The sequence below is a fragment of the Balaenoptera ricei genome, chromosome 7 (genome assembly GCF_028023285.1).
Source record: "Balaenoptera ricei isolate mBalRic1 chromosome 7, mBalRic1.hap2, whole genome shotgun sequence".
Taxonomy (NCBI): domain Eukaryota; kingdom Metazoa; phylum Chordata; class Mammalia; order Artiodactyla; family Balaenopteridae; genus Balaenoptera; species Balaenoptera ricei.
The window spans coordinates 34,483,311-34,508,623 of NC_082645.1; the positions used below are offsets into that span (position 1 = coordinate 34,483,311).

At 35.5% G+C, this 25,313-nt stretch overlaps 1 protein-coding gene across 1 annotated transcript in view; it reads left to right on the plus strand.

Moving 5' to 3' along the window:
• ARHGAP15 (Rho GTPase activating protein 15) overlaps positions 1–25,313 on the plus strand; it is a 609,009-nt gene that overhangs the window by 400,371 nt on the left and 183,325 nt on the right. The window contains exon 11 of the mRNA XM_059927125.1: positions 14,788–14,865. Within this exon, the coding sequence (XP_059783108.1) occupies positions 14,788–14,865 (78 nt within the window). The remainder of the gene's footprint in view (positions 1–14,787; positions 14,866–25,313) is intronic.

The following is a 25,313-nucleotide window of genomic DNA, read 5'->3' on the forward strand; positions in this document are numbered from 1 at the left end:
AAGTTCAGGCACCCTTATGACTGAATATTACCTTGAGTACAGTTGTTCTAAAAGGCATCAATAAACTGGCATCAAATGGCTTTGTCTCTTATTAGAGTATATTCAAGCACCAGAGAAGGGGTTTTGTTTTGTTTGACAAGGCAAAGAAGGGAAAAGGAAATCATATTGACACCTCTAAGAGCAGGCTATGTTCCCAAGCTTAGTACCTTCCTCCTCTCTAGGGCTTTTGCTTGTAGTACACTTTACTCTAAACTTTGGCAAAATAAGGTCATTATTTTGTTTTTATATTCTAACCAGTGGGTTGGTAGAACTGCATTTGTTTCTGTTTATAGTAGTCTTTGTTAAGGTTTGTTTGAAAACTTGAGAGACGGTTGGGAATCTAGGACCTCGTGAGTCCGCCATTGTTCAGTGCCACGTGATCTCCAGTTGAGGCTGAAGAGTTTTAGGCTAAGTTACTGAGAGACTTAAGGACACGAGAGAGGAGAGGTGTCTGATGGAGCTAGTCATCTATACACAGACAGCTCCATACGCAGTGCAGGTGCAGAAGAATGATGCAGTGAGAGAAGAATGATGCCAGACTGTGTTTTCTGCAGGCCCTACCCAGAGGAGACAGGCTTGTGTACGTCATTATTCCAAGGAGATACAGAGGTCTCATAATTCCAAGGAAGAACAATGTGTCTCTTCACAACATTTCAATCTGTAGAGCAAAGCCCTATATGGATTTTTATAGGCTCAGTTTTTGAACCTCAATTTAGAGCATTACACTCACCTAAAAGAAAAAGCATGGTATAAGTTGTCCCAGAAGAAAGATAGATCATTTATTACACTTCCCATGTATTGGAAAATTATCATGATAATAAAAATAAATCATATTTAAGAATAAATTGTATTTAGTCAAACTGAAAAATGTGCCTCTCCTCCCCCAAATCTTTAAATACAGTAAGAACACTCCATTTTCCTATGTCCAGTGTATCTGAGAATAGAAGGGTGAGCATTTGGATAATAGCAACTACCCTTTTGCATTAGCTTGAACCCAACATTGTACATCCACTTCCTTTTCTCTTCTTCTCCCATTATTTATTATACTTGACACTTATCTTTCATCTCTTCCTGTTCCACATCCTCCACAAGTGAAGTCTTGCTGTATTTGCCTTCCTTTTAGCTAAAGTCTGCTCTCAAGACGAGATCTAATAGATTGATCCACACTAAAGTGTACATGATTAGTGAAGTTTTATGTGAAATCACTCCATGGGCTTTAAAGACAAAGGAATAAAACTCTTAATTACAGAATTTTGAACATAATACTATGTAAAAAATATTTTAAGATGAAATTATCTTCCCAAAACTTCTAAAAAAATATTGTAAATATAGCCTCTGTAATTAATGTTAGGGCTAACCTTGGGGACCAATGAAATAAAATCTAGGTCATCAAATTGATAGTCTTTTATTTATGTCTTCTGTAGCCCTAAAAGTCAGCTATAGTAACTGATGATGGATTTTCTAATATTATTTTCAAAATTCAAGATCGGCCAGACCTTGGTGGAATTAGGAAAATTAAGATACTCTTTAATTAAATTTAAGACAATGGAAAACATGAAATGCATTTGTAACTTGGTTTCTTACCACTTCGAAAAATCACACATGTGGAAGAGAAACTCAGTAAATAGTGTGTTAATGAACATCAACATATGTAACACCTCTTTGCTTAATATACCTTCTTTCCATGACAACAGGTCAGAAAGAAGTGATAGATGCTAAATATCTAATGATAGATGTTAAATATGTGTGTCTATGTATACACACACAAATATTTCAGTAAGACTTTTGATGTAGACCCAAGTGACAAAATCATTCAGAAGCAAGAAATCTGGTTTGTATTACACTAGTGCTAATGAGTTTAAAAAGAGAACAATTGGTACTGGAATGCCTTTTTTTATTATTATTTATTTATTTATTTATTTATTTTTGGCTGTGTTGGGTCTTCGTTTCTGTGTGAGGGCTTTCTCCAGTTGCGGTGAGCGGGGGCCACTCTTCATCGCGGTGCGCGGGCCTCTCACTGTCGCGGCCTCTCCCGTTGCGGAGCACAGGCTCCAGACGCGCAGGCTCAGTAGTTGTGGCTCACGGGCCTAGCCGCTCCGCGGCATGTGGGATCTTCCCAGACCAGGGCTCGAACCCGTGTCCCCTGCATTGGCAGGCGGATTCCTAACCACTGCGCCACCAGGGAAGCCCTGGAATGCCTTTTTTTAAGCAACAAGTAATGTAATGTTTTGAGCAACTAGAGTCTGTGCAATTGTTTGCTAGATAGTTAACAGTCCTCAAGTAGTCAAAAATGAAGCTGAGCAGATAGGTCTCTCTTACACCACTAAAAGAAGTCTTCCCCTAATCTTTCTGCTTATAATATGATAATAGAAATTTAAAAAGCCAACCTCAGTGATAGCTCTGAGCATTTATCTATATATTCCATTCTGTAGAAGTCTTAAAATCAATGGTTTAAATTGTCCAGGTATACTTAGACCTTCTAATTAGGGGAAATGATTGTCTTTTTATCTCTTCCAGTGACTTATATTTATATCTCCAAACCTGGGTGTGATTTGTCCAGTAATTTGTGAAATACTTAAATTTTGAGATTTTTACTGTGTCACCTAAAGATTTGGAATCTGATATCATGGGTCTGAAAGCATCTTTCAGCTAAATTAGAGGTATAAAATAGAACATTCAAGGACATGGTAGATTTAGGATAATCTCCCAATCTTTTTCAAATGAGCCCTTTGGAACACACACCCACATCGTAAGAAAGAAATGTAATCTATGACATAATACTTCGGTAATAAATATCATTTGTTCACAAAAGTTTTATATATATATATATATATATATATATATATATATATATATGCCTACATATTTTACATGAAACATATATATACACACATATGAAACTTAACAGTTTTAGGATATAATGTGAAATTGAATATATATCATGATGGTGTTTCCTTCTAAAGTTGACTACAGAGCTTATATACCAACCTGAGTGTATTGCTTGGATGTGTCATATATGTAAAAGTATTAGAGATTGCAGGTGCCATTGTCACTGATGCATGACTAATTCATGTCACTAATGCATTGTTGCTTCGGAAGATGCCGGTTCTGTGGCTCCATTACATCTGGACTGTGTACTCTTTGTTCTTTGCTGTATTCCAAGTGCCTAGCACACTTTTGCTACATAGTAAGTGCTTAATCAATATTCGTTAATAGACAATAGACAATTGTCTATTGTCTATTAAATAATAAAAATAATAAAATTATATGCAATATTGCATAGACAGTTGGAGTTTACCAACTCAAGGTCTTTCCATCTAGAATGTATTGAAATTTTTCTGTCCTTCCATTTAACCACAGTCTAGCACAGGTCCCTCTGCCAAATAGGGAGGATTATGCACTAGCCCCATGTTTCTGTTTAGCAGAAGTATTAACAATACCTACTCAGCAGTTTATCCTGTATTCTCAAAAAGAAAACAATAATCTTATGTTTCTTGAGAAAAGGAAGTTCAGTCTTTTTAGTCTCATCCATTGTCATGGTTAGGAGCATATTCTTTGACTAGGAAGGAGTCTAATGACACAGAATTTCTCAGAAGTTTGGGAGAGCATTAAGAAGTTGAAAAGAACCATCTTGTCTGTGATCTAAACAGGACTTGTGGGTATTGATAGGATTAAACAGGTTTGTAGACTGTTTTGCCTTTGTGAATGGAATTCAGCTTCCCTGACCCACTCTAGAAGCAGCAGCCAGAATGGGCTCTCTCTCTCTCACCTGAATGCTTAGCAGAGCCAAGCCATCAAAACCCTCCAGGAAGTGGCTAGCCAAAGGGTCTGAATTAGAGGCACCTCCCCAAAGAAGATCAAAAGTTATGCTCCACCAACACGAAGACACTGAGAAATGGTTGAATGTGTTCTAAATTAAACTGCCCTGGTGGTGAGCGGAGATCTGCCAAAATCTTTCAATTAATCACTTTTACCTCAGGGCAGAGTTAGGCCTAAGAGTATTTCAATAGGTTTTTATTGGAACAGAGTTATTTCAGATATTAAACTATGCTGCACAAAGTAAAAATAATGTTATTTTTAAGTTGCTACTCTTGTTAAGTAAAAGTTGGCAAGCATTCTTGGGGTCTGTATTGTGTCTGTGTATTTGTATGTGTGTGGCTTTCTCCTGTGCCATAAGCCTCATTGATTTATACAAGTGAACAGCAATGAATTAGGTGGTAAATATATTCATATAATCATTTTCATTAATAATATGTTACACATAATAGAAGAAAAGTTTTAAGTGTATAATTCTTTGCAACACAATTGAGATATTTTTTCCTACGTCTTCAGCAATAAGTTAATTAGAATCACCTGCATTTCCTTGGGTGGACACCAAATGGATTGCAAACAAAAACAGATTAAAATAGCTGCTGGAGCTCATGGCATACAGATGACAAGATTCACAAAAAGGGCAACAAGGCACTGAAAATGTTCACTTTTCAAACAATTTTAGAGGAAATTTAGCTCTTGCAACTTCTCTGTAAAAGCTGCTTGTAAGTGTTTTGCTGAAAGGCTAGAATGGCTTTGTTTCTGATCCCTTGATGAGTGAGAGAAATGTTTAAGAAAGATCACTTTACAGAGAGATTCAGGCTGAAATGTGATGACTGTGATTCAAGCCAAGCCAAAAATTACAGTTCAGAATGAAAGGGGAGGGGACGTGGTTTGGGAATCCATTTTCCCACATTCCTGAATCTCAATCATCCCAGCCAATGTTTAAAAAAAAAGTCCAATGGAAAACAATGAGGTCACTTTGTTTAGATGTTTAAAAAAATAGAGGTGGAGGGATTGAAAAGAATGAGAGTAAATTTATAAATTTTAGATCAATATCGATTTCAAGTATGATGGGATCAAAGTCTAGACTTTATATAACTATAATGACTTCATCACAAAAGGGGCAATTTTTAAGTGTTTTCTTCTTGTTTGTGTTGGTAAGTCTTTTATTGTATATCTTTAACTTATGAGAGAGTTTGTTGCTAGAATTTTAAAAAGAAAAAAAGTATACACGGGCATAGTCTACAGATTACTCTTCCCTAGGCCTCAAGCTTTCCTTAGGAATGGCATCGTCAGGCAACTAGTTTTCTATCCATAAACCTGCTGTGGCCATCCACTCCTGTCTGGACCTTAGGTTATGCTGGCATGTTTACTTGCAAACTACCAGATGATAATGGCTGACCAAATTAGACTGTTTATTCATATGACTCCTATTTATTTTAAAGAAACACTGAGCAAGTCACAATACCAAAAGAATGATTTATTTACATCAGCATGATCACAGCATAACATAACAATAGAACTCAAACCTGCAAGAAACTCAGAGAACGATAGGAGATGAACTAAATACAACCTCCAACTTCAATATCTTCCAGACACATGAGATTTTCCTTCAAGACAAGTGCTCTCACTTAATGATACTTAGAATCATTCACCAATATTTGTCTTCAAGACTAATATTTAAAAGAAAGAAACATGTAAGAGAATTTATTAAAGACTATTTCTAGGTACTTTGTTTTCCACTTTCCAGAAATCATTCCAGGTGCTTATCTTTAGTCTTATCAAATCAAAGAGATTAGGATTCCTAGTCAAATTTCACAAGCATACTCAAGCTCTCTCTGAGGTTCTTCTTACTTTGAGTTTATTTCCAATATTATTCAAGTCTTAAGATTGGTATAATTCTGTAAATTATGTTTATTTCTACCATCCTTCAGGCTCATACTCATAGGCCTCAAATTCTCAGCTGAGTTTAAACAATTATTTTCCAGCAATGTAACTCTTTACAAGAATATTCAATAATAGTGAAAAGTAAGATAGCCAGCTCTTCCCCCCATACACAATCCCTAAGTACTAGTGTTGTAGATCTTTTCAAGGCATAAGTGGTACGATACAGCCCAGTAGAAATAGGATCAGTAACACCATTAACACTCAGGATATTTTGTCCTTTTCCTCTTCCAATTTTAAGTTTGTCTTCCCAGGCTGCTTAAGATGTTAGGACTGCATAGAATAGTGAATATGACTTGATAAATAGGTAGGTAGATAGATAGATAGATAAAGAATTTTTTGCTAGGACCCTTAACAATTTTATTTCCTAGTGTAATAGCTTAAACAAATGGGGAGGTTGGGTGGGGAATATTTGGTAATGATCCTAACCACCCAAGTGTTCAATGAAAAGTCCTTGAAGGGGAAATCAACATCCTTCCTTCTGAGCCAAGATTCTTCGTGTTTGGTATCATTTTGTCTTTAGTCTCATATATTGTTTCATTTACTTTGCAATTTCAATTTTAGGGTATTTAATTGTAGTCTGGAATTTGCTCCTATCTACAAAGTAGGCTACATAAACAATATAAAATAATGGTTCATTTATTAGCATCACAGTTTCTAAGCAGTTTTCTCAGGGGGGAAAAAAAAAGTACCCTTCTCTTGGTGACCTATTTAAAGTCTAACATTTTTTTTAAAATTTATCAACAAATACTTGGTTCTTCCATGTCTTAAGAAAACAAAATTCTTCTTTTCCATATGAATATACTATAAAATATCTGGTAGATGAAAAACTTACTTCGTTCAGAAATGAGTAACCTAAAATGCTACCAAAATCAAACAAACAAACAAAATGTAAAGGAAAATTGAAGAAAAGTATTTTGTTATGATATTAAAAAGAAAAAGAAAAACTTACTGCAACAATTGTCTCCATGAAACAAGAATTTATTGCAGAGAATAAGGAAGTAGGAAAAGGAAGATAGGAAAAACATCAAAATAAGATAAAAATTAAAAAGAAAGGGCTCATGAAACAAATGGAAGAGAAAAATAAAACAATCTCAGTAATAAAGGGAACACTGGAAAAAGCATTAATGACAATAGGAACTTCTGAAGACAAAGAAAAGGACAGGAGTGAGGGGAAAAAATGAGGGGTATACTGATCCTGGACTCTGTATGAACAAATTCTGCCAGCATTAGATTTGGATTCACATAATAAGTGTTTTAAATATTCATAATTTATCTCACATGAATCATTTATATCCTATAGGTTATTACTGAAAAGAAAATTATTATATAGCAGTATCTTTACAATCCCGTGAAACTTTTGTTTTCAACATTAAAAAGTCTCTCTTTATGAAAAACAACTCAGGCCCCCCCTCATTAAGTTGGCAGACTGAAAAAAACATGTCTGATTCTCCTTCCTCAAAAATATCCCAATGATATAATAGAAAAGATATGTTGGAAAAGAAAAAAAAAAGTGGTGCTGAAAACAGAAAAGGTACCATCAGCAGACCAGAAATAGAAATTCCAGGAAGACAGAAAACAGATGGGATCAAACAAGTGAAGATATTAGAGCAAAAGAAACACCATTCTCAGACACTATAATTAGGCACAGTTCTTCCCAGGGATGTCCTAGAGATTATCCAAGCTTAGAGTTGACAAATAAAACGAGCAAAAATTGGCAAGAGGGCAGTAAGTAAAGTAATGCACCAAATATTGGATCTAACACGTGGGAGAGCTGGGTCCCTCTCCATTTACCTTGCATCAAGGAAGTCCTCGCATGAGAATAGGTTCTACAAGGACAAATAAGAGGATGCTGGCATCTAAGAAGGAAAGCAGTGGAGAATGAAGTGTCTCAGGTCTTCTACAACAGGCATAGAATTAGAGAACTTTGCCGAGAAGCAAAATAGTTAAAGTATTCCATATCCCAAAATCAGTCCTCCTTACTTGGTAACTGAAGACCTCTAGCCTACTATCTACTCACCACCCATTCATCCTGCAGGAACCCCTCACTGAGCTTAACAATTTAAGATTGAAGCCTGTTGAGGGTAAAAAGATGTGTACAAATACAGAAATACCCGTGACCATCATTTATTCTAGTTAATTTTGTCTTTCATCATAGGAGTATTCTGATATTTGAACATCCATCTTAAAGAAATTCTAGATAGAGAGAAAAGAGACAGTAGAGGGAAGGGTATATAAAACAAATAATACAAGAAAATGTTTTCTGGTTGAAAGAGCCTAGATGTAGATACATCTGAGTGAAATTTTACTTATACAAGTTCAAAGAGAAAATCTTTTTTTAAAAAATCATGAACGAAAAAGTAATTTACCTACAAAACATTAAGAATCAACTTGATATCTTTAGTTGCTAGAAGATAGTGGAACATTACTTTTCAAAGTTAGAAAAGTAAAAAATAATAAAGCTCAAATACTTAAATCAACACTTAAATATGAAGCAAAAGAAAACAGTGTTTTTAAAAAAAATTTTATTGAAGTATAGTTGATTTACAATGTTGTGTTAATTTCTTCTGTACAGCAAAGTGACTCAGTTATACATATATACATATAGAGATATATATTCTTTTTCATATTCTTTTCCATTATGGGTTGTCACAGAATACTGAATATAATTCCCTGTGCTATACAATATGAGATTGTTTTTTATCTAAAACAGTCATTGAGATGGAAGAAATAAGAAAATTTACCAACCACATACTTTTGTGAAAAAAAGAACACTTAAAAAAATAAATCCAAGAAAGAATAACAGTGGAATACAAGAGAGGAGCAGTAGTTGACTCTGACCTAGAGCTGCACCGTCCAAGATGGTGGTCATAAGCCACATGTGGTTGAGTTATTTAAAATAAGACAAAATAAAAATTCAGTCGTTCAGTTGCGTTAACCACATTTCAAGTGTTCAGCAGCCAGCCTCATGTGGCTGGTGACAGCTGGTCTGGACAGTTAATATATAGAACATTTCCACCATTACAGAAAGTTCTGTTGGGCAGTGCTTAATTTGAGGAAATGAAGGAACCTACAATGGAAGAAGACACATGAGACCTTGACTTTGGGGAGATCTTTGTGAAACAAAATTTTAATGTGGAACCCAATCACATTCTTTTTTTAATAGTGACTAATATTAACCCATAGATAAGTCAAAAATATTTATAAAGAATAAAATGTTCTAAACTTTGAGAACATAAGAAATAATAACATAAAGAATAAAGTTGGAAGTTATGAGGGAGAAGAGAAAGGGGAAGGAAGAGTAAATGCACTAAGTTCCTTATTTTTTTTTATACACAGAGGTAGTTTGATATATTAAGATATAGAAATAGACAAATGTAACTAATAATAACAAAGAGAGCGTACATAGATAAGTGGTAGGAACTATGGACTCTTTATTTTTTATGATAGGGAGTGAATAAATACCAAAGTTAATAAATTAATAAACAGAAATGTGATACATTAACATAAAATGAGTAACGATAAAAGAACTAAAACAGAACTGTGAACAATGTATTTGGACAGCAGGATGAGGTAGATACTTAGTTTCCATTGTATAATCTTGTGTGGTTTAAATTTTCATTTTTAACAGGGAAGCATATTGCCTCTATAGTAAAAAAAAATCCATTTAAAATGGTTATTATAAAGTCATAAGGTTTTCCTATAGAATAAAATCCTTCTTGTTTGACAATCAGAATTGTGTCAACTATTTTCTAAGGTAGCTGTTCTTTAAAGATGAGTATCTCACAAGGAATTAGTAATAATTAAATAGAGCCAGCAAAAGATACAGGATAAATACAAGCCATTGAGACAGAGTAGAAATTAAATTTAGAAAGAGTTTCCATTTATATCCTGTACTCTCAGTCACTGAACTCAAAGTGTGTGATCAGATACGTTAGCAATATAAAGTTGGAAACACTTCACTTTAAAGAAGGAGGAAATGTGTGCCATTTGAAATGGTCCAAAACCTCTCATATTCAGCTCTGAAACCAAGCAGGACCTTTAGAAGGATAGAGAAAGAAACGTGCAGCACTCTTTGGGGGCAGTCTGGGCGTTCGTGTGCTCATTTGTTCTTGCCAGAGGGAGAAGCCAGAAGACCAAAGCATTGCGAGAATGACTCTTCTTGCGGTAGCTCTGGCCTGCTAGGAATTAGGAAGTGCCATAAATCTCAGGAGAGAGACTGTGCAAAATTCCCAGCGCATATTTCAGACTCCAGAGGTTCAGATGCATTTTGTTATATTCCAGAAAAACAAGCAGGCTTTTTGAGCACACCTCACAACCAGGCTCAAACTCCACATCTGCCTGATTTGTCCATCATTTGAGCTACCGGGAATGCTACCTAATCCGCAGTTTGCAGCTATTTTTAACGGACTCTTCTGCATTGTTGAAAACTACCCATATTTTGGCAGATAAGTCAGTCAACTCTGGAAACAGTGCTGGTCTCTTAGATTTCTTTTTGGAAAGTGTCTGAGATTTATGGTGGGAATTACACATGACAGCTGCATTCTTTCCACTGGGTTTAGACCACCATTTGGTCTAATAACTCCTAATTGTGTGTCTATCCTAGTCTAAGCTTCTTCAGAAAAAAAAAAAAAAAAAGAGGGGGGAAGACTTTTGAAAATCCCCTACAGCAGTACCCAGTGATTTCTGTCAACAGTAAACACTATTTTGAAACTTAAGAAGGTCAGCTGATGAGGAACAAATAGAAGACATTTCGGTGAATGTGAATTTCTTTAGAGAATTTTTCATTAACATTACATTAACGCTGGTCTGATAAAAATAAATGTAAAATGTTTTAGTTTCATTGTGTTCCCAAAGTATTTTTAGCATAACAGGCAAAATTCCTGTCAGCATTTTCAGTCATGGTATTTTCTTAAAAGAAGTACCTCTTCAGTGATTTTTCTCCAAACTTCACCAAAGCACAACATGGATACCTTGAAGACATTGCTCATTTAAAAATCATAAGAGGTCTAATTATATTTCCAAAATAAGTAGTTTCCAATCCAGCAAGGATAATGTGGTCATGAAAAGGATGTCCAAATCCACCAATTTACATTGGTTTGACTTGGCATGACTTTCAAAGTTCTTGGAGCAAAAAGAGGATGGCATGTGAATCATTCTAATTTGGGTTCGATTCCCAGGACTTAGGGTTTGCCATTCTGTGAGCCACTCGGGGGAGAGCTAATCAACTACAAGACTGTACCTATGTAATTTATAACTGCTAAAATTCACTGATGTGTTCCAGATTATTTTGCAAAATGTAATACCCTCCTTTTTAATATATACTTTGTCATTTTCACTCTATTTATGTAATTTAAAAAGTATGATAGCAGGGGAGCATGAGCCATTCAAAGCAGGAGCCAGTAATGTCAGAGATTGTTATCCTTCGTAAGATATATGGTGTTGATATCTCTATATCTAAAGGGCTTGGAAGTTCTGTCAAGTTAGATTCAAATTGCATCTAATGTGTTTTGCTTTACTCCTTCTTACTTTCTGGTTTCTAACGTAAGCCACAAAGCAGTTTCTCTACTGTGACTTAGTCCTCCGACCACAGTGGTCACACTGGTCTGAGTTACCCTCGCCGTCTCCATTCCCAGCCCTCCCTTCTTTTATTCCAGAAGAAAATTGGTTTATTAATATAGGACGAGGCTGCTTTGTTTGAACAGTATAGTGCTTTCCAGTTGCTCATACGTAATATAACTAACCCATACTGCTCTTTCAAATGTTTTTGATTACTGAACTTAAAAAAAAAACAAAAAACCTTGTACTGAAATTTATGAAAGATCAAAGGGATACTTCCTATGTTGTAACTTTAAATTTCTATAAGAGAAAAAGTTTTTAGATAGTAGGGAATTTCATGAATTGAAATTCAGTTTACAACTCTAGACAACACATGCATTTCAATAACATGTAAAATAATATTAGAAAAGAAAGAGTTCTAGCTTCAAAATAAAAATACACTTGATTTATACCTATAAAGAGATAAGCTTATTAAAATGAGGCTTAAGTAAGGTCCTTATTTGTAATAAAAATTTGTTGGGATTCAAATAATTTTATTTACTGTTGACCTTTGATAAAGGTCCAACTAATTAGCAAAACTAATTTAAAAAGAAATATATGGTAAATTTTCTCATTTTTTATTGTAATAGTTGTTGACATTTCATTTTTAATCATTATTTTAAATAGGGCTAATTTGACTGATTCTTTACAAAAAACATATATTAAGATTTCTTGTTTGAGAAAAATGTAGACCTGCATACTGCATCAATGTTTCTATTTTCCAAAATATTCTTTTTCTCAAGTTCCTTCAGAGCAACTGATAACTTGTGGAAAATCGTGAACGCTTTCATTTGGTGAAACTTTGTTTGACTTTGTGATGGCAAGGAAGATGACCTTATTCACCATTTGTGGTTCTGAATGACCTCTGACTATTTCCAAACCAAAAACTATCACCAAAGGCCCCAAACTTGCATCAATAAACATTTTTCTATAGATAATATGGAGTCACTGGAGGTCATTTTAGAGAAGAATTTCAAAATGTTTTCCCTAAGGACTACATGTTTAGAAAAAGTACAGATACCCCCAAGAGGGAGAACTTTGAAAGGGACACACTTACTTTAATGCATAAGTTTTAAAATTTTAAAAATCTATCACGTATTTTAAATTACATAGGTTAAAGCTAAGTACCAAACACTATCTAAATGACAAAGCAAAAAAAGAAAATAGTTGATAAATTATTAAGTTTCTGAGCACATGTGCATAAACTGAAGACCAGCATGATCTAATACTGAAACTAAAAATCAAACGTTAGGAAAGTTTTAATTAAGATGATTGTCACATTTAAGTTGTCGAGTGCCCATTGTACTTAAAAATGAACTGGAGTGCCCTTTGATTAATGGAGCTATTTTGTGCATCAGAAAACAAAAAGAATGCATTTGATTTTTGTAAATGTATGTGTCTTAGACATTTTCACCACACACTAATAGGTCTCCAGCCTCATCTCAATTCGTCACAAATTCACAGATTCATAGTTCTCAGGAAGGGACAGAGACACACTAATTTATTATTAGACTATTCTAGAACTACAAAACTCACACAAATTAATACATTTGTTAATAGCTATTCCATTTTATTGACATTATATATAAGTTATTACATGGAAGAGTATAGTGAGGATGAGTAGGTGGGACACAGAGGGCTTTTTGGGTTTTTTTGGCCATGCCGCATGGCTTGTGGCCTTAGTTCCCCAATTAGGGATCGAACCAGGGACCTGGACAGTGAGAGCGTGGAGTCCTAACCACAGTGAAAATACTCTGTATGATGCTGTAATGATGGATACAAGTCATTATACATTTGTCCAAACCAATAGAATGTACAACACCAAGACTGAACCCTAATGTAAACTGTGGACTCTAGCTGTATCAATGTTGTTTTCATCAGTTTTAACAAATGTATCACTCTGATGGGGGATGTTGATAATGGGAGAGGCTATTCATGTGCAGGGGCAAGGGGTATGTGGGAAACCTCTGTACCTTCCCTTCAATCTTGATATAAACTTAAAATTGCTCTAAAAACTAATGTCTTAAAACTGAGTGAATAATGGCTTTGATTTATGCCATTAATATCCGTATTACACATTATGTCATTCTGTCCTAACCTACTGATGATATATTTTGCACAGCAGCGGAAATGTTCCTACTATAAAGTATTGATACTTAAAAACAGAGATGGTAAAGCAATAAAGGAGCTCATTTCATGTCAGTAAAGAGCTTTACAAAAATTTTATTCTGTTAGATTATGACAATAATTTCTATCAATTTATCTAGTACTATCTATTGTGAATTACGATGTTTAATGATGATACTATACCACCTCCCTAGAGAAACTGCTGAGATACTGACCTCTGCATTAACTGGTAATCTCATCCAGGCCTCCTTGAGGGCCTAGACACATCAAGGAATATGCAATCCTGACATTAAAATTATGTTATCAACATTTCTTATCAACAATAATAGTGTTTGAATAAATGTTTCTCTTTTCATTTTCCTGTTTCTTCATCTTTTTGATAACTGGGTCATGGAAATAACCTGATGATATAAATAAATGTGTGGAAAACAAGTGGTTGATTATCCAAACCCACTGCCAGGATAAGTTATTTTGAATTATAGATAACTAGTTTTAAAATAATCTGGAACTACTGTCACTATCTTGTCAAAGATTTCTTTTTATTTTTCCCTCCATAATGGAGCACCCCATTACCTACAATACACTAGAGATTTTCAAAGTAGTTGTACATCCGTAGTAGAATTTTCATTCTGTAGTTTCAAATAATCAGACCAATATATGTTATGCTGTAGTAATTGCAGGAAAAGAGAATGAAACAATGGAAGTGGATTGGAATCCCTAGGAATAGAATAAAACAGAATAGAATAAGAATAAGAATAGGAGAGAGGGAAGAAAGGGAGACAGTAAGAAGAGAAGTGAGAAGGGAGTAAAGGAGAGGGAGGAAAGGAAGGAAGGGAGGGAGGGAGATTTTAAGGAAAGAAGACTTCACAAGCACTTTGGGTTACTTTATCTTTCCAACAAGGGGCAATAATACACATATACATGAAGGTTCTTCTCCCTACTCCACCCCAAGCTTAATTCCTGTCTTTTTTGGGGGAATGAATCTTAACTATACTGTGAAATCCCATGCTACCTACTGCTCTTTTATGGTTCAACTACACTCAAGTTTGTTGATGATTAACTGTTACTGAACTTAATGATTAGTTTGCTTGTATTAAAATATTGAAGATTGCTTGGTGTATGACATAGAAATTTGTTTTCTCTGTGAGGAAGAGATAGTTGGTGGTGATTTACTACTTTCTTCCTTCCCATAATTATTAATATTATTTTCTTTTACCATCTCAGTTCTTATATGAGTGAATATAAAACATGCCCTTTTGTTTTCAGGTCTAGATGTTGATGGAATATATCGAGTTAGTGGCAATCTAGCAACAATACAGAAGTTAAGATTTATTGTCAACCAAGGTAAGTGATTTCTTCACTTCAGACCTTTTTACAAGTAGTTTCATCTCCAACAATATTTCACACTCTCTGCATATGTATTATGAATATATAATGATAAAGGCTTTGAAGGGAGAAAGAGAAATTTGAAGAAATTAAACAATTATTACCAGAGAAGTAAAAGATAGCCAGTTTACTTGGAGGTAAATAGAATAAAGAGAGGGACTAACTATTATGTTGTGTGAAATAAATAAGTGAAATGTGACAAACTAAAAATGAAGAAGAGAATAATAAAAGGAAAAAAACTAGCTTTGAAAAATGTTACTGGCATATAATACACACTTAATATATGTTGATAAATGAATAAATAAATGAATGGTGGAAAATGTAAGAGTCAAGATCACAGATGTTAGAAAAATATATAATAGGTAAGTAAAAGAATTAAAAATTAGGAAATACAAATATCATCAAAGGATTATAAGCTAAAACAACTATGAAATACTACTACAAGCCTATTAAAATGGCTAAAATTTAAAACACTGACAGCACCAAATGCTGACAAGGATGTGGAGCAACAGGAACTCTCATTCATGCTGGTAGAAATGGAAAATAGTACAGCTAGTTCGGAAAATAGCTTAGCAGTTTCTTATGAAAATAAGCATATTCTTACCTTATTACCCAGCAGTTGTGCTCCTTGGTACTTACACAAATGAGTTCAAAACTTATGTCCACACAAAAAACTGCACACAATATTTCCAGCAGCTTTATTCGTAATTGGTAAAATTTGAAAGCAACCAAGATATCCTTCAATAGGTGACTGGACAAACAAACCATAAAATATCCATAAAATGGAATATTATTCAATGATAAAATGAAATGAGCTGTCAAGTGATGAAAAGGCTTTGAGGAAACTTAAATGCATATTGCTATGTGAAAGAAGCCAGTCTGAAAATGCTATATACTCTGTTGTCTCAACTATATGACATTTTGGAAAAGGCAAAACTATGGAGATAGTAGAAAGATCAGTGATAGCAAAGGATTTGAGGGGAGAGGAGGAAGAATAAGCACAGGGCATTTTTAGGGCCATGAAACTATTCTGTTTGATATTGTAATAGTGGATACATGTCATTATATATGTCATTATACATTTGTCAAAATCTATATAATATACAACACTAAGAGTGAACCTTAATGTAAACTATGGACTTTAGTTAATAAAAATTTATAAATATTGGCTCATCAATTGTAACAAATGTACTACCCTAATGCAAGATGTTACTAATAGGGGAAATTTGGGGGGAGTGGTCAGGCATAAGAGGGAGTATATTGGAACTCTGTATTTGCTATTTTTCTGTAAACCTAAAACTTCTCTAAAAAAGACAGTAAATTTTAAAAATGAAAATTAGGAAATGTTGAAAAAAAAAAAAAGACTAAAACATCTTGAGATGGTGTTACAGACAGCTCACAGGTTTAGAATTAGACACATGGAGTAAAACCCAGACACTCTCTCTTTGTGTCCTTGGCATCTTATTTAACTCCCTTATGCTCTGTTTCTTATCAGTAAAAACAGGATGGAAGTGCCTTGGAAATGTTTGTGAGAATGAAATGAGATAGTGTGTGGTATTCCCTTAGTAACGTAACAGACTCGTGGTAGTTGTTCAGTACATCTAAATTTCCCTTTCACTTAAAAAGTCAATGATGTCTCATTACCTTCAGGAGAATTTACACAAAGTCTTCATAATCTGGCTTCCCAGCTACTTCTAGCTGACTGCAGGTCCTCTGAATTTCCTTCAGGATACATTCCTAACTGTACTTCCTTATTTACATACTGTTGTATTTCTTAATGCCTTTGCATAGTCTCTTCCATCTACTTTCAATATACTCCTATATTTTCCTTCCCATCCCACATACAAAAGCTTCCTGCCTGGTTAGATTTCTCCTTATTCTTCAAGGCCCAGATTATAAATAATTTTCTCCAGGGAGCCTGCAGCATCCCTCAGTCAGATTCCTTCTCTGTGTGCCCATTATGCTGGGTAGTTAAATTTGCATTCGTACAGGCACATCTAACTTCTAAAATTCCATCTATTATAAGACCCAGAGATTTAATGCCATCTTTTAAAGAGAATTTTATCAAATGTATTCAGTGATTGTATTTCACAAACATTAAAATTTGAAAGTCTTGGAATAAAAAAAGAGGATATTGGTTGAAATATGTGTCTCCTCCAAGAATCTCTGTACACCTAAGAAGGTAGGATTTAAATCAGCCTTATATCTTCCCTCACTAACCACCAGTAGCTCTGGAGCCTCCATACAGGGAGCTCTTAATATCTGTTGTATAGTGTGTGTGTGTGTGTGTGTGTGTGTGTGTGTGTGTTGCAAATAGGAGAAGTATTATTAATATGGAGAATCATTAACCTCTCCAGCAGTTCAACTTGGGTTGAACCATACTTTTAAGTGTTAACTGCAGTGCTTTTGGCCAGTGGCCACATGATTCTTATTTCTGAGCATCTCTATAACGTAGAATGTGTTTGCTCACTAATGTGCACTGTTGTCTTTCAGAATTACTGTCCTTCCTGGGCAAAAAAACAGAACTGAACATTACCTTATGTATTCATATTGGCCCCACTGGCCTGAACCAAAGTCCCCCTGCCACCCATGGATAAAAATTGGATTAAAATACCCCAGCTTTTTATAACCATTCCTGTTTATAACCAGCTAAAATCATTCTTGTAATATATTTCATACTGAAACCATATCCTGATTGGGATTCTAGACAGGTGGGCAACACATTTCTTCTACAAAGAAGAAATCTCAAAACAGAAGCCATGCTAGAAACAAACACTAGTTGCATTTCCTGCCTTAAAAAAAAATTATGCTCAGCAGTCTGAAAAGGCAAAAAAAAAAATCTGCAGTGAAAATATGAAATCTGTCCATCTCATCTTTTGCAATCCAAACTTCAGCATCCTCTGGGGCTGTGTAACTGCTCATGTTTCCATGAGAGTTGACAATGTAAAGCTGGACAGAGGCCTGAGTTGGTATCTGGTAGCACAGAATTGTCAGTAAACTGTCTCCCTGGGTTATACCACTGTCAGAATGAAACACACTCAACACAAATTATGCTATATTAGAACCTTTGATACTAGTATTTTGTCCAAGCTGTGTTGTGGAGTTGTTTTGAATTAGATGATAAAAGATATGCATATACCATCCTCTCTCAAATTTTGCTAATCAGATTATCCTGTGAATGAAATTTTCAGGAGTGGACCTATAGCATTTGTTCTAACACCATACCTTCCCCTCCATCTGCATGCTGGTTGCTGACAGCAGAGCTGATATGGGAGAGAATCAGTGCTGGATACAAAGAGACTGAGTGTGTACATTGTGGTCTCCCCGCTGTGTGTGTATGTGTGCGTGTGTGTGCAGTGAAGTGGCAGTGCAGTGATAATTCCTTGAAAAGCATAAAGGAATATGTGAATGCAATGCATTCTTTTTTTGTATTCAGAGATGGAACATAGCTGGTTTTGGCATACCCTCTTTGTATCAACACCTTTTATCTCCTCCATGTTCACGTTCCACAACGTTTCCTTTTCAGAAGGTTCTAACCGTACGTTTTTAAAATGAACAAGCCCTACCCACCATTGGACTAGACAAATGAAAACTGATTTTGGGAATTTTCAAGAACAGTTTAATTGCAATTTATGTATTTCACTAACTTTCTTGAATGCTATAATCATCAGCAATTCTAAATACACCAGTTGAATGATTCAATTTGTTTTGGTTTTCTGTTTGACTCACTAAATCAGTAGGAATTGGATACCCTTATTATACTTCCAGATCAGATGGCATGCAAGTTAAATTCAAAGTGATCACTTTTGAAAAGTATTTCTTAATTATAACTAGTAATGAAGATGGTAATAATTATTATTGTAAAAGTAGCTAACATGTTTTCATAATTTATTATGTGCCAGGCACTGTACCAAGTGCTTTACTTATATCATTTAATTTAATCCTTTCTGCTATCCCATAGAATGTGTTCTATTACTGCTCCCATTTTAAAATTGAGGAAACTGAGGCTCAGAAATGTTAAATAATGTCCTAAGGTCATAAAGCAATAAGTGAAAGAGCTAGGACTAGATCACAGGTCTCTCTGTCTCAGAGCCTGTGCTAAAAACCACTGCCTGATTTGACATTTCCCATTCACTGATTGTTGATTACCTCCTTACAAAAGTGGAGCTCAGTCTTTTCATGTTGTACCCAGTTGTTAGTGACTTTCTTTCTGTTTTCTGTAAGTGACAAGTACTGTCATAGGAGTTTGGCTAAAACTTTTCAAGAAAGAGAAATGCCTGGGAAAACACCAAATGCTGCCATAGTTAGGAAGAAGCCAGGCGCTACCATTCTCTGTAGGGCTTCATGTATCTATGCTTGGACCAACAAACTACTTTAACACAATATTCTGTTGCAACCTTCAGGAGAGGCATTGAAGACTCTAGATTTACTGGGCTGCTGCCGCATTACTGAGCAGTGCTCTGCCTTGTTTGTTGTCTTTGGTGACAGCTTTCAGTGGCATTTTGCTGATGCTGCCCTTCCATTCTATGAGGGCATCCCCAAAGAAAACTAGTCTATGACCTCAGATGTCAACTTGTCATCAGCCTGTGAGACCGCGTCAATTCTTTGGGATGATCTGTGACGTGATGGTTTTCTTGTGTGGGGTACTTTTACAAAGGACAGACTTTAGCACTGAGGATGCTGCATAACTGTCTTGAGAACTTTTTGACAGTGGGTCTTAGAAGTCCCACCAGTCTGAATTCCCCCTCCTTCTGACATCAAAATTCTGCTTTGAGCTGCCCATCTAGCTTATTGTTCAAACTCCAAATTCAGTTCAGACTCTCTTTGGTATTACTTAGATGTTCTCTTTCACCCTTTAAAAAAGGGACAAGGAAGACTGGCATCCTTTTTGGAAGATATTAACTATGAAGCTTCCCAAGCCCATAAGCCAATGGGAGGACTATGGGGCACTAAAAGAAGAACTGACTGGGAATTTTCCAAACTGGTGTTTCTTAGTACACAGTAAAAAATATTCCCTCTAAGCATTTCTCTGAACTGGAGGAAGTTACTTCTTACCAGGATTTTAGACATGTTTTCCATATATAGAAAAATAATTTAAAGGAACATTCTTAGGGACACCCTCCTTCACTTTTTCACACCCGGAGGAACAAAATATATAAATGCCATAAATCTACATGGCCAAGAATCTTAATTGGGTATGTGGGTGTGTGTACGTGTGTGTTCATACGATTGTGTGTGTGTTATTTTAAAATGGAAGAGGATTTTTTCCCATTAATTTACAGTCTTGTACTTTGCATACCTTTATTCATCCAGATCTTATTGACATAATGATCCAAATTAAATATTGGCTTAAAGAGATGAACTTGCTTATTTTGAACATACTAAGAATAAGCTCCATTGAAAATAAACCATTAGAGAAACAATTTTGTGTTGCCAACTATATCTAAACTACTTTTTTATAGATTTGTACCACAAAGCAAAGAAAGCAAAGCATTAACTTCAGTAGCTATCCCAGTGCTTTTCATATTATTTGTAGCATCAAAAACTGAATAAATGAAGAGGAAAGCGAGAAAGAATGTGAACAATTGGCAGTTTCACCATGAAATAAGCAATTGTATGAAACAGAAAAAGATCTGGAAAAGGATTTCAAAACTTCTAGTTCTGTTCTCATAAAATAGACCTTGCATCAAGTCCATTCATTTTTCTATTAAGTGAGTTTATATTGCCCTCTTATTATTTTTAAAACGAGGTATTTCCTTAAGCTTACTTTCCTCTCACTGCCAACCACAGCAACAACAAAACAAACTGTGTTACTTGCTTTATCCCATTCCACAGGGCAGTTTTGGGAAAGTTGAATCATTGATATTGCACCTTTCTGGCTTCCATGTGACAAGATTATCTTTTAACAATGATTTATTTTTCCCATTAAAGCTGAAAAGATCACTTGATCATAAAAGGGCCAGACTCTAACATCATTCAGGGCTTTGGAAACTTTCTTAGAACTCATTTTTTTAGCTACGTTGAGTCAGAGAGCTCAAAAGACTTGTATTGCTTTCTAGCTGCTTAAGAAAATATATTTGTCATTAGTAAATAATGGTAAACACAGAGGTCAAAACAATAAGCTCTTCACGTGCATGTATATTTATATAGTTTTTAGTTTCATGTAATATTTGAATAACAACTTTCTGAATATAGTCTCTAAAGTAAACAAATTGTGGCTACTTATGTTAAAGCAAATTATACCATCCATTCACTGTGGACTACATTTTATAATTCATTACATCCCAAGCAATAAGGAACTGACTTAACTGTGTGGTGAAACAATCAAAGACAGAGACCATCTAGTGGGGAAAGAGCACTGGATAAGCATCGATGAAACTGCCTCCTTATCTTGATTCTGAGCTGCTATTCGTTAGTCTAATGGAAACTATTTTAACCCCTTTGAATCACAGACTCTTCATTTCCAAAATGGGAATAATAATGAAAATATTAGGACTTTAAGAACTCTGAATCAGCCAAGTGATCATCAGTATTAACTTTAATTAAGATGACAAGTGGTTACATGAAATCAGATCAATATTACTTAGTTGTGTTAATAATAGCATGATACTAAATATTAATAATCAAATATGGCTTTTAGCTTCCACATGATTGAGTTTTCTCTGATGATAACAAGATTATTTTTCTTTGGAGACTCCCTGCTATCCAATGATTTGTCTCATTCCTAGCCAAATTCATAGGAAATCTGGGTTCGCTTTATCTTATCCATAGGCTTTTGGGAGATTCCAGATTCCAAAAGACTAGCCTCATGTTCATTGGAGAGGAGGAGAAAAGTCTACTGAAATTTTAGGGCCTAGTTTAGTTGTGGCTTTTCCATTGGGTCAAGAAATTGAGTCCAGAAACTAAATCTGTCAGAGTTGTGCCACTGCCAATCTTCAAGGAAAACCCGAAGGATATTTATAAAAATCCATCATCATCATAAATCATTATCAACACCATAAGAATTAATGTATAGTCATTAAAAATTAGTGGAAAAACACACCAAGCTTACTTCTGCTCTAACCAAGCTTTAAAGTACTGGTTCCCAACCCTGACTATATTTCAAAATTTTATTGGTTATCTACTGCTACCTAACAATATTACCACCAACTTAGCTGCTTAAGCAACACACATTTATTGTCTCCCAGTTTTTGTGGGTCAGAAGTCTGGGCATGGATTAGCTGAATTCTCCATAAGGCTACAATCAAGGTGTCAGCCAGGGGTGGGTCCTATCTGGAGGCTCAACTGGGGACTGGTCTGCTTCCAAGCTCCCATGATTGTTGGCAGGATTTAATTCCTTGTGGGTTGTTGGACTTAAGGTCTCAACATTACTGGCTGTTGGCCAAAGGCCTTGTGGACATTTCCATAGGCCATTTCACAACATGGCAGCTTTCTTCATCAAAGCAGCAAGGGATATAGACCAGTGGCTAAAGCAAAGTTATAACCTTTTGTAAGATATCATGAAGGTTATAACTCAACACCTTTGGGGCATGCTGATGGTTAGAAGCAAGTCACAGTTCGTATCCATGCCCTAGAGGAGGGGATGACAGAAGGCATGAATACAAGGAGGAGGAGATAATCAGGGATCATTTTAAAGTCTGTCTGCCATGAGAATCAAGTAGTGGAACTTCTTAAAAATAAAGATTTTTGGAGCTCAGTCATAAAAACTCTGATGTAAAAATCTGAGGTTAGAGCTATAAGTATGCATTTTTAAAGGAAAACTTTACAGGTGAGTCAAGTGCATAGCCAGGTTTGGGAACCCCTGCAAAGTATCCAGCTAGTTTTATTCTGGCTATTTAGAGGAGATGTGACCTACAAGCCATAAGATATGTGAAGTTTATGTTTGAGGAAAACAGAAATAGACTATGAACCCTTTTTTGTTAACCAATTTTCTAGTGATGAGAAGTTTTATTTTTTGACTATTGATTGATATAATAATGTTAACTAAATTTTATGAACTCTGAGTCATGATTTGGAATATAACTAAGAAATGAATGTCATGAATGTAACACGTATATTATTCATATGATTAAAATTGCTGACATTTTTCACAGCTGCAATCCTTTTCCAATATTATAGATTTTGGAATAAATGAAAAGGAAAGTTGTTTTACCTAAGGATTTGCTAACAAAACTAAAGAGTAAATAATATTTTAAAATGTAACAGAATAATACTGATGCTGATGATAGCTAGCATTTAATTGAGAATCTGCTATGTGGCAGGTATGCAAAGTTAGAGTTATCTCAAACCCTCATAAAAGTTTGCAAGGTAGATAAACTTTATTATCCACATTATTCACACATGAAAATCATGGTTCAGAAAGTTTAAGTAACTTTTCTAAGGTTACAAAGTTATTATGTTTTGAAGCCAGACAGTGAACCCATTTTAAACTTACTCCAAAGAATATATTGCTTGTTGCTGGATTCAATTTACTATAGGGGAGGGGGCAGCTCTCTCTTTTTCTTCTTTTTAACATCAAAGACCCAAAAACCACTTCTTTTCATTATAATACTATACATTCTTGGTGTCCAGTCTGTGGGACTCTTTTATAAAAGGAAACTTCATTTTAAAATGTCCTTTCAATAAATAACCCCTAACTGCCTGTGACTTCATGAAGGGTAGTAAGTTTGATTCATTTTTGTATCCCCAATGCAACAAAGTGCCCACTACTGTTTATGGGTTAAAGATTTGTTGCAACAAAATAAGAGAATGATGAACTTCTTAAACAAATCAACTCTCTATCAAATGTGTCATTGGTACATTGTGTTAGGTTCTACTTCTTGGATGTCTCAGTAAAGAAAACTCAAGCTGTATCTCACATTTATTTTCTCCCAGACTCCTATAAATTAACACAATTTTAGACTGTATAAAAAAATCATGGGACAGAAATAAAGAGTGAAAAATCCTGTATTCCCATTCTCTGCCTCAGTAAGACAGAGCTTGAGGAGAGATGGTTTACCTTGTGTCATTGGCAATTGGGCAAGTCAGGCACGACACAGGATGTAGTGGTGTAACTTCACTTGCCATCTTGGCTCTCCAGAATGTTGGAAATGACTAAGTAGAGAGAAAATAGGAACTGAATAAATAACAATGAAATTAATTATATTGCTCTTGTTAAGTCCATGTCTTGAATTTTGAATTTTGAAAGTATGCTTTGGTTTTTGTTTTCACACAGGAGGTCCCTGTTGCCAATAATTATGGCTTCAGTGACTCAAATATATTTATATGGCACCTCTTTTTCAAGGTGCTCCATGTAGTTTAGAAGGAGCTCCTAACAAAAGTGTGCTATAGGAAAAAAAGTATTCTTATTACTTCAAAGCTGCTTCTAGAAAGAAAAAGGAACAGGTGTAGGGGCAGGAAGGAATTTTGGGGGGGTCTCCATAAACTCCCTGAAGAGAAGCATCCAAAATTTACAAAGGTAGGGGCTGAAGCAATGATCAGATGAAAATCTGAATGACTTAGAGTCATGCAGAACTCAAAACCCATCCTCTCTATGTCCTCACATTCATGGCCCACCAGAGACGGAGTGGCAGGTATCCCTGTCAGCTTTCCTTTTCTCTGAGGGTCCTGGCACATCAGGACTGATACGGAACTGAGAGTTGAGCTCCATAAAATAAGATTTTGGCTTTTACATCATTCATTCATTGACAGACACTTAAAAAGTTCTTACTATGTGCCAGGCAACATGCAGGATGCTGGAAATAGCAGTGAATACAACAAAGGACATTCTCATTGACATAGAGCCTGTATTTCCATGGATATTCCAGTCCACTGGCCAAGAAGATTGGTGGTCTATTCAATGTAAATTAGTAAGAAAATTCTAGGATCTGCAGGCCCCACAGTTTCTTTTTCCTTCCTACCTCTCTGGTCTCACCACGTACCTCTCTCTCATCTCATTATTTTCCAACCACCCTGGCTTCCTTCCTTCCTCCCTTCCTTCCCTCCTTCCTTCCTTCCTCCCTTCCTTCCATCAAGACACATCAAGCTCATTTCCTTCCCAGGGCTTTGGCTTTTGCTCCTGTGGCTTTGCTCCGCCCACAGGACTCACTCTTCTCAACATTCAAATCATCTTCTCAGCAAGGCCTTCCATGACTAACACCTCTGAAACATGCCTCCACCATGCCCACCCAGTCACTCTCCACCCCAGTATTTGTTTTGTTTTCTTCAGAACACATACTATCTGAAACTGCCTTGCTTCTTTATTTGTTGCTTGATGTCCAACATGATCCAACATGGACCACATAAGAAAGACTTGGCGAAAAAAAAGAAAAAAGAAAAGAGACACCTGTCAAGATGGAAGACCATAGCCAGCTCTAACATCCTGGCCTAACAGGCCAAGAAAGGCTGCCTAAACAATGGGTGACTCC